Source organism: Raphanus sativus, chromosome 2, assembly GCF_000801105.2.
Source record: "Raphanus sativus cultivar WK10039 chromosome 2, ASM80110v3, whole genome shotgun sequence".
NCBI lineage: Eukaryota > Viridiplantae > Streptophyta > Magnoliopsida > Brassicales > Brassicaceae > Raphanus > Raphanus sativus.
This window is the reverse complement of record NC_079512.1, coordinates 1,406,894-1,423,507: the sequence shown is the minus strand read 5'-3', so window position 1 is coordinate 1,423,507 and position 16,614 is coordinate 1,406,894. Positions and strand designations below refer to the sequence as shown.

The 16,614-nt window shown below is 29.3% G+C and overlaps 3 protein-coding genes across 3 annotated transcripts; 1 reads left to right on the top strand and 2 right to left on the bottom strand.

Moving 5' to 3' along the window:
- The first annotated feature begins 8,003 nt into the window (after positions 1-8,003).
- On the top strand, positions 8,004-9,763 carry LOC130498132 (putative U-box domain-containing protein 55). Its single transcript, XM_056991500.1, has 3 exons — positions 8,004-9,194; positions 9,284-9,360; positions 9,464-9,763. The coding sequence occupies exons 1-3, from the start codon at positions 9,035-9,037 to the stop codon at positions 9,650-9,652; spliced, it is 426 nt and encodes a 141-aa protein (XP_056847480.1). The 5' UTR covers positions 8,004-9,034; the 3' UTR covers positions 9,653-9,763.
- Positions 9,764-12,378: 2,615 nt separating this feature from the next.
- On the bottom strand, positions 12,379-13,232 carry LOC130503818 (prolyl 4-hydroxylase 5-like). Its single transcript, XM_056998382.1, has 4 exons — positions 13,092-13,232; positions 12,833-12,993; positions 12,568-12,746; positions 12,379-12,452 (listed from the first exon to the last, which is right to left on the bottom strand). Exons 1-4 carry the CDS (start codon positions 13,230-13,232, stop codon positions 12,379-12,381), a joined length of 555 nt encoding a protein of 184 aa, XP_056854362.1.
- Positions 13,233-14,401: 1,169 nt separating this feature from the next.
- Positions 14,402-16,351, bottom strand: LOC108841886 (pentatricopeptide repeat-containing protein At1g77360, mitochondrial). Its single transcript, XM_018614668.2, has 2 exons — positions 16,265-16,351; positions 14,402-16,111 (listed from the first exon to the last, which is right to left on the bottom strand). The coding sequence occupies exon 2, from the start codon at positions 16,078-16,080 to the stop codon at positions 14,650-14,652; it is 1,431 nt and encodes a 476-aa protein (XP_018470170.2). The 5' UTR covers positions 16,081-16,111; positions 16,265-16,351; the 3' UTR covers positions 14,402-14,649.
- Positions 16,352-16,614: the final 263 nt, after the last annotated feature.

Sequence of the window (16,614 nt, the reverse complement as noted above, 5' to 3'; positions counted from 1 at the left end):
TTTGGATTAATTCTAAATTCAATTATATTTGGTTAATTTAGTTTTTATAATATTATTATTAATAAATTTTCGGATAATTTAAAAACTAATTAATAACACAAATTATTAGGTTTTAATAACATTTGTAAAACGTTATTATAAATATTAACAATTGCATAATTAAACACGCTATTATTGTACGCTTAATTACAGCACAAAGAAAAGCCGCTATTAAAAGGGTCAGACCTATTATAACGGGCGATGTCAGAGCGTCCAAGGAAGCGCTATTAAAAATGAGTCATAGCGCTTTTCGTGCGCTATTACTACCTACATTTCCTGTAGTGGAGATAGCATCTTGCATGCATAATGGACATCAAGGGGAAGTGTTATGAATATTGTGTGATGTCTAGTATGGAATGTTCTAGATTTACTTGTTCCCTACTCCAAGTTACTTGTTCCCTACTCCAAGTTATTAGACTTGGTCTACAAACTATGTAATCCTATATAAGGAACTCATTACTCATGGAATAATACAATCTCATTCTTTCACAAACAAAGCATCCGATCTCTCTCTCTCTCTCTGGTTCGATTAGTTCTTAAGCAAGAACACTAGGATTAGAACAAACCTAAGATTACGATGCTATCATTCATACTTGATTAGTTAACATAAAAAGAAAGAGACATAGATCTGCGTTTTATATAATTGAAGCATCTTCGTAACTTAGTTATAATTCTTATGAACGTGGAAAGTAATAATAGGTTTGCGAATTATATCCAAAAAAGTTAAATAGACTTTTGTTTTCATAGTATACGTGGACAAATGATTCCCATACTGATATCAATGTAATGTAAAAAAGAAAGCATACACATTTTTTTAGAAAGCTACCAAATATAATAGTAGAAGATAATTTTTTTCTTTTTGTCGTCATAGTAGAAGATAACTAACAAAAAATTATAGAGGAAAGTTATTAGTTGAAATAATCGTCTTTACAGCACAGCCATCTCTGCTGTGCACATGAGCAGGTGATGCCTCATTTTGTCTTTAACCCAAATCTCAATGCCTTTGTCTGACTGAATACAAACACAGTAACAAATTCATAGATATATATACAATATTCAATTTTGAATGATCTTTTAGTATGGTCAAAATAGATCCTGAGACAAATATTACAAACCAATGATGATCAAATAATCTAATTTTGTTGCAAATTTTACGTTTTGGTAAAGTCGCTAGAAATTGTTAATGTCACAAAAGTCTAAGTGGTTGACTGTTAAACAGATCATTTATCTTTACGTTTGTTTGTTGATGTACTGATGTACTTCCGCAGTTGTACTTGTCGGTGCATGTGTGTGCATAGTGTTTTCTTCTTCTGCATGCATGATAGATCGTAAATTATCTTAGCTTGTGATAGAGTTAGAATTAGGTCTTAATAATTTGATTTTGCTAGTAGTTATTATAGTGAGTTGCTATATACATATGCATGGATCTCTCTGTTGTATGTTTGCTAGTATTATTGACATTATTGATGCATTTCCATCTCATAATTATTTGATTTTTGTTAGTAGTTATGATAGTGTTTTGCTATATGGACCGCTGTTCTATGTTTGCTAGTATTATTGACATTATTAATATATTTCCATCTCATAATTATTTGATTTTGCTAGTAGTTATGATAGTGATTTGTTATATGGATCTCTGTGTATGTGTTTGCTAGCTAGTAGTATTGACATTAAATTTATGCATCATTTCATGGTTAATTATAGCTAGATTAGTTGATATATATGCTCCAACTATTTAACATGCATAGTCATTGCGCCACTATAAACCCTAATATATATAGTAATTATATGTAAACATATGTATACATATACCTTTTTTGAAACACTTATATACATATACCAAACAATGAAAGCAAGCATAAACTAAATCCCAATAAAAGCACCTTTCTTTCCAAATTGATAAAAAGCAAGGCCGTCCATGATCACATGGAACTACACTTGGAAGTGGTGTTTATATTATTAAATTCTTGGTTAATAATGGTTCATTTGTTTTTAATAAAATAAAACTGTAGATACTTTATCATCCAAATGCATTCCCCCGTGCCACTGGTTTAGTAAAGATCAACGAGTAATAATAATACTGACAACTAAAATAAAATTCAAAATAATACTGGAAACTATATAACTATTAATTTGTTTTAAAAGAAACTGATATACTACTCTCCTTGTAGAATGTAAGTTATTTAAGAAAATGTTTAAGATTTTTATATTTCTAAGTTAACTTTGACTTTACTCAAAATGCTGGGACAAAAGGTATCTTATAACTTTATTTACAATTGGTTAAACTGTTTTAAGAAGTATATTTTAATAATATTTTTTAAAATATACTTCTTACTTATTGTGTTTTTAGTTAAAATGAGTTTATAACAAAAAGGTTAAGAAAAGAGAGAACATATTGGATTAATTAGTCTTGAAGGACAATTGAGTGAATCACATGGAGCATTGGAGCTTAGTGATCTATGTCTCTTTTATGTTGCAGCAATCGAATCTATGGACTAAAAACTAGTGGGCGTACCACTTATATAAACTATATATAATTAACAAAAGAAAAAACATTATCTTCTTGCCTCTATGGTGGCAATTGATATTTTAACAAACGTTCATTACGAATATATTTACTTCCGGAGAAAATGAAGACACATTAACTAATTGACTAAATGTGCTTAGTCCGCAAAGTAAACAGTGAGACGTGGTCGGTTTGCTTCCATGTATTTTGGAGTAACTAATTGACCATATTAACTTATTAATACGTCTTTAATCTTTCTTCTCGTCTAACCGTTACTGACATTGCATGCAAATCAATTTGCATGGTCACAGAATCAGTGTACATAGAAAAATATTACACGTCATGGTCTACGATTCTTGGCTTTCCATCGACGCAGAGGAGCCAACTTCGAGTGCAATTTATTGTAAACTAATTAACTGTATTAACAAAAGTCAAACCATCTTAAAAATCATTTCTTTCACCCATTTTTTTACGTTTTTGACAACTTTGGGTTGATTACATTCTATATTTTTAATCACTTTTTTTATAAAGTGTCGATGTTAAAATTTTAATATTAAATCCAGTTTGTAATAAAACTAACCCAAAACAGTGTTTCTAAAATCGAAACAGAAACTGAACCAAAAATATTTAGGTTACGGTTTAATATGGTTTGATTAGATCAAACATGATTCAATAATTTGGTTCTATATATTTAATATCATATACATTTTAAAGTAATGTTAATAAATATTATACATAACTAAAGTATAAATAAATATCAAATGTAAAACATTATAACTATAAACTAGTTTTTTATTTATATAGTTGGTTTATGATTTTTTTTTTGATAATTTAATGGTTTTTATTCAGTTCAATAGCTTCAAATTCAAATTGACTATGTGACCGATTCATAATCAACCCAATTATTAGATCCAACTCAAATACATGACCGATTTATGGTTGAACCTGATCTAACCATCGGATCGGTCCGATTTTAAAAACACTGAATATCTGTCTCATCAAGAAGATTTCCACGGCCTTAGAAACAATATAGAACCGTTGTTATTTAAGAGACTGATCAATTAAACAATTTCTGATGAATCAATGAACCAAAACCCTTTGATCAATGCATTCTATGTCATAACATTTGACATCAACACATTCTCCAGCTTATGATCTATAGCAACTCAATTTCTTCATAGATCTTATCCCCCACAATTCAGAATAAGCACATCACGCATACAAAGCTCAATGCCACTCTGACATGTGCTTAAGTTGTTGGAACTATTTTTTGAACACTATGATAGTGTATCTTTTTCAAAATGAAATTTTATTTTAACGAGAAATTGAGCTCTAATGTATATGTTTTGAAAAAATTGTACAAAATAGCAAATACACATATTGAATATTTGGATCTGGTTTTGATTTGTTAATTAGTTGGACTTGATGTTCATTAACTTAATTTTATACACCAAATATATGTTGATCTTTTATATTAATAAAATATATAAATATTTTATTTTAAAGTATATTATTTAGTTTAAATTGGTCAAATAATAATAATTTTACTCATTAATTTCTTGGTCAAAAGGTGATTATGTCACATAATTTTTCTATAAAATACAACTCATTATTTTTCTATAAAAATCTTTGTTAGCATTATAGAAAAATATAATTCTCTCTCACTTGAATAACTTTTTTAAAAAAAAAATCTTTGAGTATGAGAATAATATACGAAAATATTTAGACAGTCTGAACACAGTTTTAAAATATTTAAGAAAATAAATTAATCATCTCGAATCAGCAATTTTTATCAGTTTATTTCAATATTGTAATTTTGATTTATGTTCTTATTAGTTTTACAAAAATCAGTTGTCCCTATATTATAGTCAGGGGCGGATCCATGCAGTGAGTGACTGTGGCACGTGCCACATACTGCTTCAATTTTTTTTTTTTACTTGTTCAAATTATTTTTCATGTAACTAACAGTTCTTAGAAGTCAATGTAGCTTATAGGTAATGAGAGCTAACTTTGCCCCACCCTGTATCAAGTTCGAACCAATGTGTAGTTTTTCTGTATTTTCAATTTTTTCTACAGCTTCTAATTACTATTCCATGAATATTTTCTTTTGATTTTGCTACCATAACTATTTTGTTAATAACTGGTTTATTTTCTGTTTTAACAGGAAAAATTCTAATTTTACCATAAAGTTGATGTCCGTTTTTAAATTTATATTTAAAATATAACTATTTTCTTAAATATTTTAAATTTGTGATGAAAATTATCTATATAAATGTATAAATCTAACATTATCCTTTAAATATTTAAACCCTCAAAATAATCCATAAAATTACTGTATTTTATTTTTGAAAATAGTATTCAACTTATAGTATTTCAGTCACTTTTTAAATATTACCTTTTTCAAAATACAAACTCATAATTTATTAATATTTAATTTTGACAGGAATTTTATTAAGTTTATTTTTCAACAGTTAGAAAAAATAAAAACTAAAAAGAATAATTTCTTATAACAAAATTACTATCTACATATATAATTTACTGATATTAACGAAAATGAATATTTAAAATTACAAAAAACTATTTCTTTTATATTTTATTGATTTTGGAAAATTAATGACTAATGTTTTTAAAAATATATTTTAAATTATTTAATTTAATTATATTTATATAATATAAATTTATATATTGTGCCCCATATCAAGTTATTTTCTGGATCCGTCCCTGATTATAGTAAAATAAGGTTACTACATAAATAACTTCACAGCTTCTGACCACATTAAGCATCCATCATACATTCCAACTTCAGCAACTAAGATCTCTATAATATTATTTGAGAAGTCAGTTTACTATGTGTCGCACTCACGTTAACTCTCACGATGGTTGATTACGATCACACCCTTAATGAATCAAAAATATTATATATAATTACTATATTAAAATTGATTTCCCTTTTTTAAATAATTTCTGTTAACTAGAAATTTCCTCTTTGGTTAACATATATAGTTAAAAACATCTTTAAATTAAAAAACGAATTTAAAATAAGAGAATATATTTATATATAATATGATTTCATAAAAAAGGAAAGTTAACAAAAATAATTTTGATATTTAGAAAAATAGATATTTCCTTTAAAACATAACCTTAACCAATATAAAAATATTTCCAAAGTAATAAAAATATTTTCCTTATGTCTATATATTTTCTCAAATAATAATATTTTTAATTAGTATTATTGAAATGGTTTATTCATTATTATAATATTTATTGACTATTAATATTTTATAATTAAAAAACTAAAAATTTCTATAATTTTTTTTTACTTATATAAAATAATTTCTCAAGAAAAAATTAAAAGAACTGATATTTATTTTTAAAACGTTAATTGATATTTTTATGATAAATAATTTCATCACAAGCATATTTTGAACAAGAAATTACAAAAAAAAATATTTTAAATAATATAATCCTAAAAATTTTAATAAACTAAAATATTATATTTTGCCACAATTAAAAATTTATGTTTTACTTAATATATAGTTTACTTTTTTCCCTTTTCCCTTATATTTGTACAATCCAATATACCTATGATAAAAGTACATAAGAAAATCTGAATTATTATATTCAAGAATATATTTAAGATTATTTAAAATAATTTTCAGTTTACTTTTATAAATCTAAGTTATAATATTACTTAGAACTTACAAAATATTTTAATTATTATAAATACCAATATGCGTTTTGAGATTAAAAAATGTATCCGTTATTTTATTTTATGCAACTTTCTACTGATTATTTCTTTATTTTTAAAATATTTTAAGAATAAAACATAAAAAATTGTGATGAATATTACAAAAAATATATTTACACATTTAAGATGAAAACTGAGTTGATGCGATAAACAATCTAACTAGATTAATAAAAATAAAAATAATTATACTTTAATATAAAAGAATATATGTCACCCTATCCACAAAATGAATAATTAGACTAATCAATTTTATTATATATAAAATCAAACGTAAAATAAATAACATATTATTTTATAGTAATGTTTATTTATTTTATACATATAAATTAAAGGATGCTTCAAACCATACCAATAAATAAAAATAAATCACTAACTAATTGTTACAGTTTATTTATTTTGTAAAACATATACTATCTGAGATTTCAAAATATTATTGCTATTTTTATTTATGTGTTCTGAATAGACCAACACTTAAGTTCTTTATTTGATTTTCAAAAATATATATAATATTATTACTAAAATATATATACATATCTAAGGGAAAAATCAATCCAAATTAAAATTACAAATTATTCATATTTTAATATATTTAGAACAAAAAATACCATGGTTGAATTTGAAGAATTTGATGATATCTAATATACTAAAGTGATAATCAAACTAATCATATATTACATATCCAAAATCACACATCTAAGTAAAACAAAAAAAATTTATAATAATCGAAATTAAAATTAAACTATTAACAAATTATTACAATATATTTACTTTATAAATATTTATATCCGTGTATGAGCACGGAAAAATCACCTAGATTGTTGATGAGTATGTTTAAAATCTTATTGGCGATTGGTTTCATCCTCTTGAAATGGTCTGTCACTTGTTCCCTATACAAAATTAAGAAACCATCTTATAATAGTTGACTCATTTGATCAAAATATAATCATTATAAAATATTCAAGAATATACTTAAATGATAACTAAATCGACTATATATAAGATATCTAAAATCATATGTCTAATTAAAGTAATGCAATATTATTAATATAAATTATGCATAAAAGTTATAAATTAAATTTAAAATTAAAATATATAGCAATCAACTATTATATTATATTTATTTATAAATATTTATTTTCCGTGCATGAGCACGGAAAAATCACCTAATTATTAAGATTTTTATTTTTCTTTTTTCCTTTTTCATAATAGTATTTTAAATTAAATTATTTAGTTTCCTATTTATTATAGATAATCTTCATTAAATTGTTATTTAGTTTTTCCTATTTACATAATAGTATTCTAAATTAGATTATTAGCTTTAGTTTCCTTTTTAATATTGTTTTCTAAATTATTTAAAAAGGAAATATACATAAAATAAAATATTGAACACCTATATATGAACGTGATTCAAAACATTTGTAAACAGTTATTTAATATATTTATTTTAAAATAAAATAATATTTTTTAAAAACTTTCTTAAACAGTTATACTATCTGAAAATTAGTTTCTGACGTTTCATGATCACTTTAGTTCTCAAAATAATTAGTACACTGATATTTTAAATGGCCTAAAATATTAGAGAAATTGTCAATAATACCATTTTCAAGGTACCACATTTCATGTATACACTAATCAACTTTACCCTTAAAATATTAATAGTTTAAAGACTATTATACCCTTAACTCATTAGTTTAACCTGGTTCTATTTCTCTTCCAGATCTCGAGATTATATTGAGAAGCTCGGGGAACTCCGGCGAACGATCTCCGGCGAACTCGAAGATCTCCGGCAAATTCTGTGATCTCGGTGAACTCGGCGATCTCTCGGTGAATTTGGCAATCTTCGACAAACTCCGAGCACGACTAAGCGATAGTCATGGAGATTAGTAAGTTCTCTCAATTTAGTTCTTTTGAATATATACCTGAACAGAGAAGCGGAGGAGGAACTAAACAGAGCGAGAGCAGAAATCAAAGACATGAAGAGGGTCCAAAAGGAACTCGAAGAACAGTTTTATATGGGCAATCGTCGGTTAGAGTTGGTCGAGAAAGATAGAGACGAAGCTATCAAAAAAATTGAAGAGCTTTTGATAGATCTATACCTGGACAAGGGTGAGTCATCATCACATTCGCCTTCATCCTTGTTGCAGTGGTCTGTTTCCAACGAGCCTCCCCCATATTTCATCTGTCCCATTTCAAAGGTCAGGACTCGAACCTCCACTTATTAGGCAGATGTTTTTTGTAGGATCTTGACTTGGCTTCTGCTCAATAGCTCAACTATAGTGTACTAAGCTGACATGTCCAAAAGTAACTTTTTCATTTTGATATTTGTTTTGCTCTTATATAATTCATTTCCAATTTCTCGTGATTGTAAGAGATTATTGCAGCTGATGGTTACACTTATGAAGCAGATGACAGATCTGAGGCTTGAGAATCACAAGCTAACACCAAATCTTGTTCTTCGTTCAGCTATTAAACGAGTGGTTGCAACAGCACCCGTATTTCTTTGATTTTCCTTAGAGATAGATATTAGTTGTTATGCATTGACTTGTGTTTTAGCTACCACCCGTTGACTTTACTGTGTCCACCGTAGGAAAACTGAAACTGTGAACAAGAAGAATGTTGAGGGTCACCACTAACCATCCTTGGTCTCTTTCTGTCAGAAGCTTCTTTGTTTTTCTGTTTTTTCCTTTTCACTTTACAGGGGAAACGAAGACAGAACAGAAAGACAAAGGTGAAGAACAACAATGGCGGAACTCATGGCCATGGGAAATGATGTTGTTCATATTGCTGTGAAGAATGATGTCAAAGAGAGCAGGTCGACTCTGGTTTGGGCTTTGAGGAACCTTGGTGCCAAGAAAGTCTGCATCCTCCATGTTTATGAGCCAAAATTTGCTTCTCCTACTGGTAATTTTTATTACCGATTGATTTATATGGTCCCCATGTAGCAATTTTCGATGCTTCAGATGTAATGTATTTCTTGGTGATGTTTTCAGCACGTAAGCTTGAAGAACTGGATGCTATCATGTACGAGACATTACATGATTATTTTGACATCTGTCAACAAGAAGGGGTATTGTTCTGTTCTGTTGCCTTCTTCATATATATTAGTGAAGTCTTTCTCTTCTTGCTTTGAAATTGTTGTGTTCCTCCTGATTCTTGTTGTCTGATCGCAGGTGAACGAGGACGATATTTACATATCGTGTATAGAGATGAACGATGTGAAGCAAGGGATATTAGAACTCATCCATTATAGCAAAATTAAGATGCTTGTTATGGGAGCTGCATCAGATCATCATTATTCAGAGTACGCATTGGAAATCTGTTATATTCTTAAATCTCTAAGTTCACTCTTGTTGACTTGACAGAAAAACTCAAACATATTATGATTTTGGGTTTTATATTGAGATTACTATATGGTGTGAATTTTTATTTTTGAGTGGTTAAAGATTGGAATGCAGACTTTATATGTTTGAGTTTTGTGAGTGAAGTTTCTTCTCACTTTATGGACTGGTCATTAAATAAAAATTGGTCTTTTTGGATGGAAGTGTTTCTGGTGGGTACAGCCAGCGAGTAAGCAGAGGACTAGAGGTTATAAATTGTTTTCATAAACTTTATGAATGTTTTATAGAACCTTATAAATTATGTATATATCCTTAAACACATTTATAAAATATTTTACAAACCCTTATAAATGATTATAAACTTTTTAAATGATTTAGAGTTTTTCAAACTGATTTATTTGAACTTTATAAACCCTTATAAACTGTCTAAGTGAAGATATTTATAAACCTTTATATATATATATATATATATATATATATATATATATATGTTATTCAAATACTACTTTACAAAAGCTTATAAATTGTTTGGATGTATTATCAACTTTGGTTTTATACGGTTTGCTTGGAATTTGGACAATATTTGTTGCTTCAAAATCTGGTCATTATAGTCATAAAGCCTTTGATGATTTTCTAATTTTGAATCTGATGATAAATTATTTATAAACCCTTACAAAATTATTTATAAGCACTTATATAGTTAATAAATTCTTATGAATACATTTTACAAACCGTTACAAAATAATGATTTATGAACTCTTGTATCTTATTTACGAATTTTCATAAAACTGTATAAAATATTTATGGACACTTGTAGTCTATTTATATATTTTTTATAAACCATTATAAATGACTTATAAACTTATAAATAGTTTATATAATTTTATAAATGATATATAGACTCTTATAAAGATAAATAAATCTCTTATAGTGATTATTTATAAACTCTTATAAATGATGTATTTGTTATGCCAATTATGAACTTTTATGAAAAAAATTATAAAGCGATTTACAAGATTTATTTGTTATATTTTCTATAAAGTATCATTTATTTTTAAACAATTTATAAAGACTTATAAATAATTATAAACTCTTATTTGATCGGTAAATGTTTATAAAAGATTATAAATGATACACAATAACTTTTAAATTTTTACAAAGGAAGTTAATATACACTTATAACATTTTATAAATTGATTTATAAGAGTTTGTAAACTGATTTATTATCTTATGAACTGATCTAGGGGTTATAAGGAAATATTTGGGGTTTAAGTTGAATTATTATTATTTATAAACTAATTTTAGTTTTAAAAGTGATATAAACTGATTTATAGACCCCTCATAAGTTGGTGTAGAAAATTTATAAATTGTTTTTATAAACTTTATGAATGTTTTATAAACCCTTATAAATTATTTATATAAACATAAAACCCCTTATAAAATAGTTTACAAACTCTTATAAATTCTTTTATTAGACTTTCTAAATGGTTATTAACATTTTAAATGATTTAGAGTTCTCCTAACTGATTTATTTTACCTTATAATCTGTAATAAATAATTTAATAAATCCTTATAATTTTTTTGTAGACCCTTATAAACTATTATTAATGAATTTATGTACTCTTATAAATAATTATATAAGGATTTCTAAACTGGTATATATATATTTATAAGCCCTTATAAAATATACTTATAAATTTTTTGAATTTTTTTTATAAACCTTTGTAAATAGATTTTATATTTCATATATATTTGATCCACTCTTATAAATATTTCCTAAACCCATCGACACAAAAGAAAAAGCTTTATAAAAGATTGGAATGCAGACTTTATATGTTTGAGTTTTGTGAGTGAAGTCTCTTCTCACTTTATAGACTGGTCATTAAATAAAAATTGGTTTTTGTGGATGGAAGTGTTTCTGGTTGGTACAGCCAACAGTAAGCAAAGGACTAGAGGATATAAATGATTTTCATAAACTTTATGAATGTTTTATAAAGCCTTATAAATTATGTATTTATCCTTGTAAAATATTTTATAAGCTTTTATAAATTTTTTTATTAGACTTTCAAAATGGTTATAAATTTTTTAAATAATTTAGAGTTCTTCAAACTGATTTATTTTACCTCTTTAAACCCTTATAAATCGTCTAAGTGGAGATATTTATAAACCTTTATATTATAAACCTTATAAATTATTTTACAAACCATATAAATTATCTTATAATTCTTTCTAAGGATTATAAACTCTTATAAATGATTTTTTTTTGTCATCTACTCTTATAAATGATTTAAAGACCTTCTAACTGATTTTCTTATAAACATTTATAAACGGTTATAGACTTTATAAACTTCTTTATAAGGTTTTATAAATGATTTATAAACTCTTACAAATAATTTATAAACATTTATAAATGATTTATGAACTTTATAAATGATTTACAAACTTTATAAACTGTTTTGTTATTGAAGCTATATAACTCAGATTGAACATGTAAAGTGTACAAAAGTCTCAAATAGTGTAGAAGAAAAAAAAGTAGAAAATTGTATCCTCATGAACACAAACGGCCTCTCTTTTCCTAAGTAACGATCTCTCACTTCAAAAGGGAAAATACAACAATACACAAACTTGAGCTGTCGTGAAAACCTACAAATATATTAAAGAAGTTGAAGATAAAGACTTGATGCAATGTTAATAAATAGTTCAAGATTTAAGAGATTACCTCTCCTCAGATTGTAGTATTCTTTTTCTTAGACTTTGAACTCGTGGACGTGGAACCATTTCGTGGATGACCAATTGTTTCCTTTCACCACTGGACATCCATCTGAAAATCAAAAACAAAGGATATTGAAGTTTAGAGACACTGATATTATTGTTACTCTAAGTGAAAGAAAAAACGAGTTTTTTTTGTGGTGGTTGAATCTCTTCAGCGTTCAAACTGGAAGGGTCTAGAGAAGCATCATGCCTCATGTTCCAGAAAAGTAAAGCATCTCTCTTCTTTGGTAGAACATGGAGTCCTTCTTTCCCACATTTCGATAGCTCGTTCCACCATTGGACTGCACTAATGTTTCCTTTCGCAGCAGGGAACACTGTCTCGCCACCGTCATCAACATCCGAGCTAAAGTATTTGTCCAAAAGAAGATTTAAGAAATAAAGCATAAAGAAATTTGTCAGAGTAAAAAAAATTATGTTTTGGTTACTTACAGGTACATAAGTACAGTAGCTATACGTTGTCCACCGTTCTTGGTGTTGAACTCATCTAAGAAATAATCATAGTGAGGCTCATACTTCTGCCCAACTTGGTAGTGAAGAACTTGAAACTTTACGACTTCGAAACTCTCTCTGTTCTGTTCTGGTGATAACAGCTGAGCATGACTTTCAATAAATAGAAATCTGGTTCAGGAATTTGATCGAACACCAAGCGTGCGTCTTTAGTATACCCAAAGGCTCCATATAAACTTACGAGCTTTGTTGCACGAGAGATGTCAGACATGAGTCCATTCCTAGTTAAGATCGTGTGAGCTTTCCGCAGTGAATCGATGCTCTTGCACTTGCTTAAGAGGTGGAGGCTCGGGATCGATGCGGCGTAATGCAGAGAGGTCATGGACTCATCATGGACGCGTCTCTGTTAAAACGTCGTAGCGGTACGAGAAGTCGATTGAGTTTGAGCTGGTCGGCGAGCACGGCGAGATTCGCGAGTCCTCCCGAGTAACCGAGTAAATGGAGGAAGAGGAGGCATCATCGACGGCGCTGGAGGAAGTCGAGAAGCGGAGGGATTGAATCAGAGGATGATTTGGAAGAAAGTTAGGTTTTAGGTTAGGGTTACTTTAGTCATTTACTCATTCATAAATATGGTATTTATGAAAATGTCCATTGACTAGTGGTAAAGTTGAATAATGGTACTAAAGAAAGTGTAAAAATAAAATTTCCCCAAAATATTATGCATAATGCAATTGTTAATATTTCACTTTTTAGTTTACCTTTTTTATAATTGTATTTATTTAGTTTCGGATTTATTAATGATAAAAATAAAACATTTTAGTTTCAAAACTAAAGTTTACCACATTTAAATATTTTGTTTAAATTTTAATATATATATATATATATATAAAAGAAAAAGAGTTAAATAATACAAGTTGACTATGGAACATATACTGATCATCTGATCCTTTTTTGTGAAACTATTCATCTGATCCTATCATAACCCTTTTATGTTACAACTAATTTTAAATTAAATAACCAATTAAATGATTAAAAAGTAAAATTATGATTGCCAATTTATCCAAACTAAATTTAGATAATATGATACTATTTTATTTTTCCAAAAAACAACATATAAATCATTATAAGAAATACCAAAATATACTTACAAGTTACAATAAATTGAAATAAATGCAATTAACAAAACTTATTTGGTTTTATATACTTAAAACTCAAAATGCAAAAAATATTTATACCCGTGCATGAGTACGGGAAAATCACCTAGTAACTTATAAAGTAGTAGGTCTGAATAAGTTGTAGCTTATAAGTATAATCATAGAGAGTAAACCCTTTTTAGTTTTTTTTCTTGAAAATCTGTATGGTGTCTCAGATATTCAAATGTATATTTTGGAGTTTTACACATATTAAAATATGTTGAATTTTGACTATAAATACATAATTTTTATGATTAACTATTTTTTTATAACTTTTAATCACTCAAAATTCAATAAACCCAATTAACTTTTAAAAAGTTTATAATTTGCAATTATTAAAAAGTTTATGTATCCTTTTTAAACAATTTTTTTTCTTCTAAATTATGGACCCTTTTGAAACGGAGTAATTTTCGTGTCACTGGGCACAGCAAATGGTTTGTATTGTCTCTTAACATCTCACATGTATCTAAACCGTAACAGTTCGCTGGTTTCAACTTCAATAACAACTTTACAACAATTGAAATGGATCCTGAGCCAATCAATAAATCATCCATAACCAAACATGTCCACCAACGCTTAGAAACCAGCTGTTCTTAGACGTACTTGTCAATCACACAAAGGCTCGTTAACCAAAAGATTCATCTTCTCATTAAGAAACTTGATCACATCATCCCTACCTTCTTTTAAAAGCAACTGTCTCAATCTCCCAAACGTCACACCCGACGGTCTAATCCCCATCTCAATCATCTCCTCCAACAAAACACAAGCCCTCTGAGTATCACCCTCCTCGCACAACCCGTTAATAAGAACCGCAAAGGTATGCATACTCGGAAACACACCCTTTTTCCTCATCCGCTTCCACACTTTATCAGCAGTCTCCATCTCTCTCTTCTCACAGAACATCTTTATCATCATCGTGTACGTGTCCGCATCAGGCTCACACACTCTGATCATCTTCCTAAACACATCAAACGCTTCGTCTCTCTCACCGCACTCTATCAAGTGTCGTAGGATGATGTTACACGACTTAGAGTTTGGCGTCACGTCTTTACTCTTCATCTCTCTCAAAACCCTATACACATTCTTCATCTTACCCTCCTTGCAGAACGCGCCAATCAGCGAGTTGAAAACCGCCACGTCTGGTTTTATCCCATTTCTCTCCATCTCTAGAAACGTATCAACCGCCTCTTCAAGCCTATTCTCTGTTCCATAAGTATGCACAAGCACGCTATAGATGAAACTCGTCGGCTTGCAGATACTTTGATCCATGCTCCTCACAACTCCAAGAGCTTCATCGACTCTTCCAGCTTTACACAGTATATCAACCATTGTACTGTAAGTAACCACATCAGGCTCGCAACCCGCGTCGACCATCTCTCTAAAAACCTCTCTCGCCTTCGGCAAGTTAGGCTCCTTCCCCCACCCACCAAGCAATATACTATAAGTTTTCGAGTCAGGGGTAAACCTCTCCCTCGTCTTCTGAAAGATCTCCTCAGCTTTCCTCACGTTCTTGGACTTGCACAAGGCGCTCAACAGACCGTTGAGTGCCGCTAGGTTCTGCGGCAAGTCATACTTCTCCATCACGTTAAACGCGTAGACGGCCTCGTCCACCTTCCCCGCCCTCGCGTACTTCCTCATCACGATGCAGAACGTCTCCACGTTCAGCGTCTTCTTCTTCCTCATCGAGTTGACGAGGTCCCACATGAGCTTGTACTGCTTGATCTTGGCCGTGGACTCGATCATCATGTGGTAGGCGCGGACGCTGTGCTCGTAGTGGCGCTGCTTCTCGGACCACTGGAAGAATCTGTACGCTAGCAGACCGGCGTTCCTGAACCGGTTCAGGACGTCTTCTGCTGCTTCTGGTGAAACCCTTAAGCCGGTTTGGTCTAGTGCTGATTCGAGAACCTGTTGGGGAGAAGACATCATTACTTTGGATATCTTCTTTGTTACTTCTGCAACATCAGTGACTTGTCCGCTTGAGCTATATAGCTTTGCAGATATGAATCTTGATCGATGGTTGAGAACTCTGATCTTCATTTTGAGTAGAATCCAGAACACAGAAGCAGATCTGTAAGCCCATAGAAAGAAAAAAAGTTCACTCAGGCATTTCGTCGAACAGTTGATGAGCGTGAATGAAAAAAAGAAGTCAATTTACACACAACATAGACACATACATATATAATCACATGTCAGCATTACGATAAAATCTTAGGTTTCTCACCTGTACGGGTGAAGTGGAGCTTGTCTTCACGAACAGTGGTTTTGCTCACCGGAGGACAATAATAAACCTGTCGGACACAGTGTCGAATGAAGGAAGACTTAAGACATTATACGCAGCGTTTCGAAGTGTTAGATAAATTGGGCCACATGTAAAAGCCCATCCGGAACGAAAAAGAAAGCCCATTAAAATCAAATAAGAGGATTCATGGCGCCAAATATGTATATGCTGCTTGTACTCTGCTTTCAAGTACAGAGTCATGTTTCATGATCATAAGAATCAGTTAATCTTTGCTCAAAAAAAAAAGAATCAGTTAATCTACTCTTGCAGACAAGACAAAAGTTTCAAGTGGT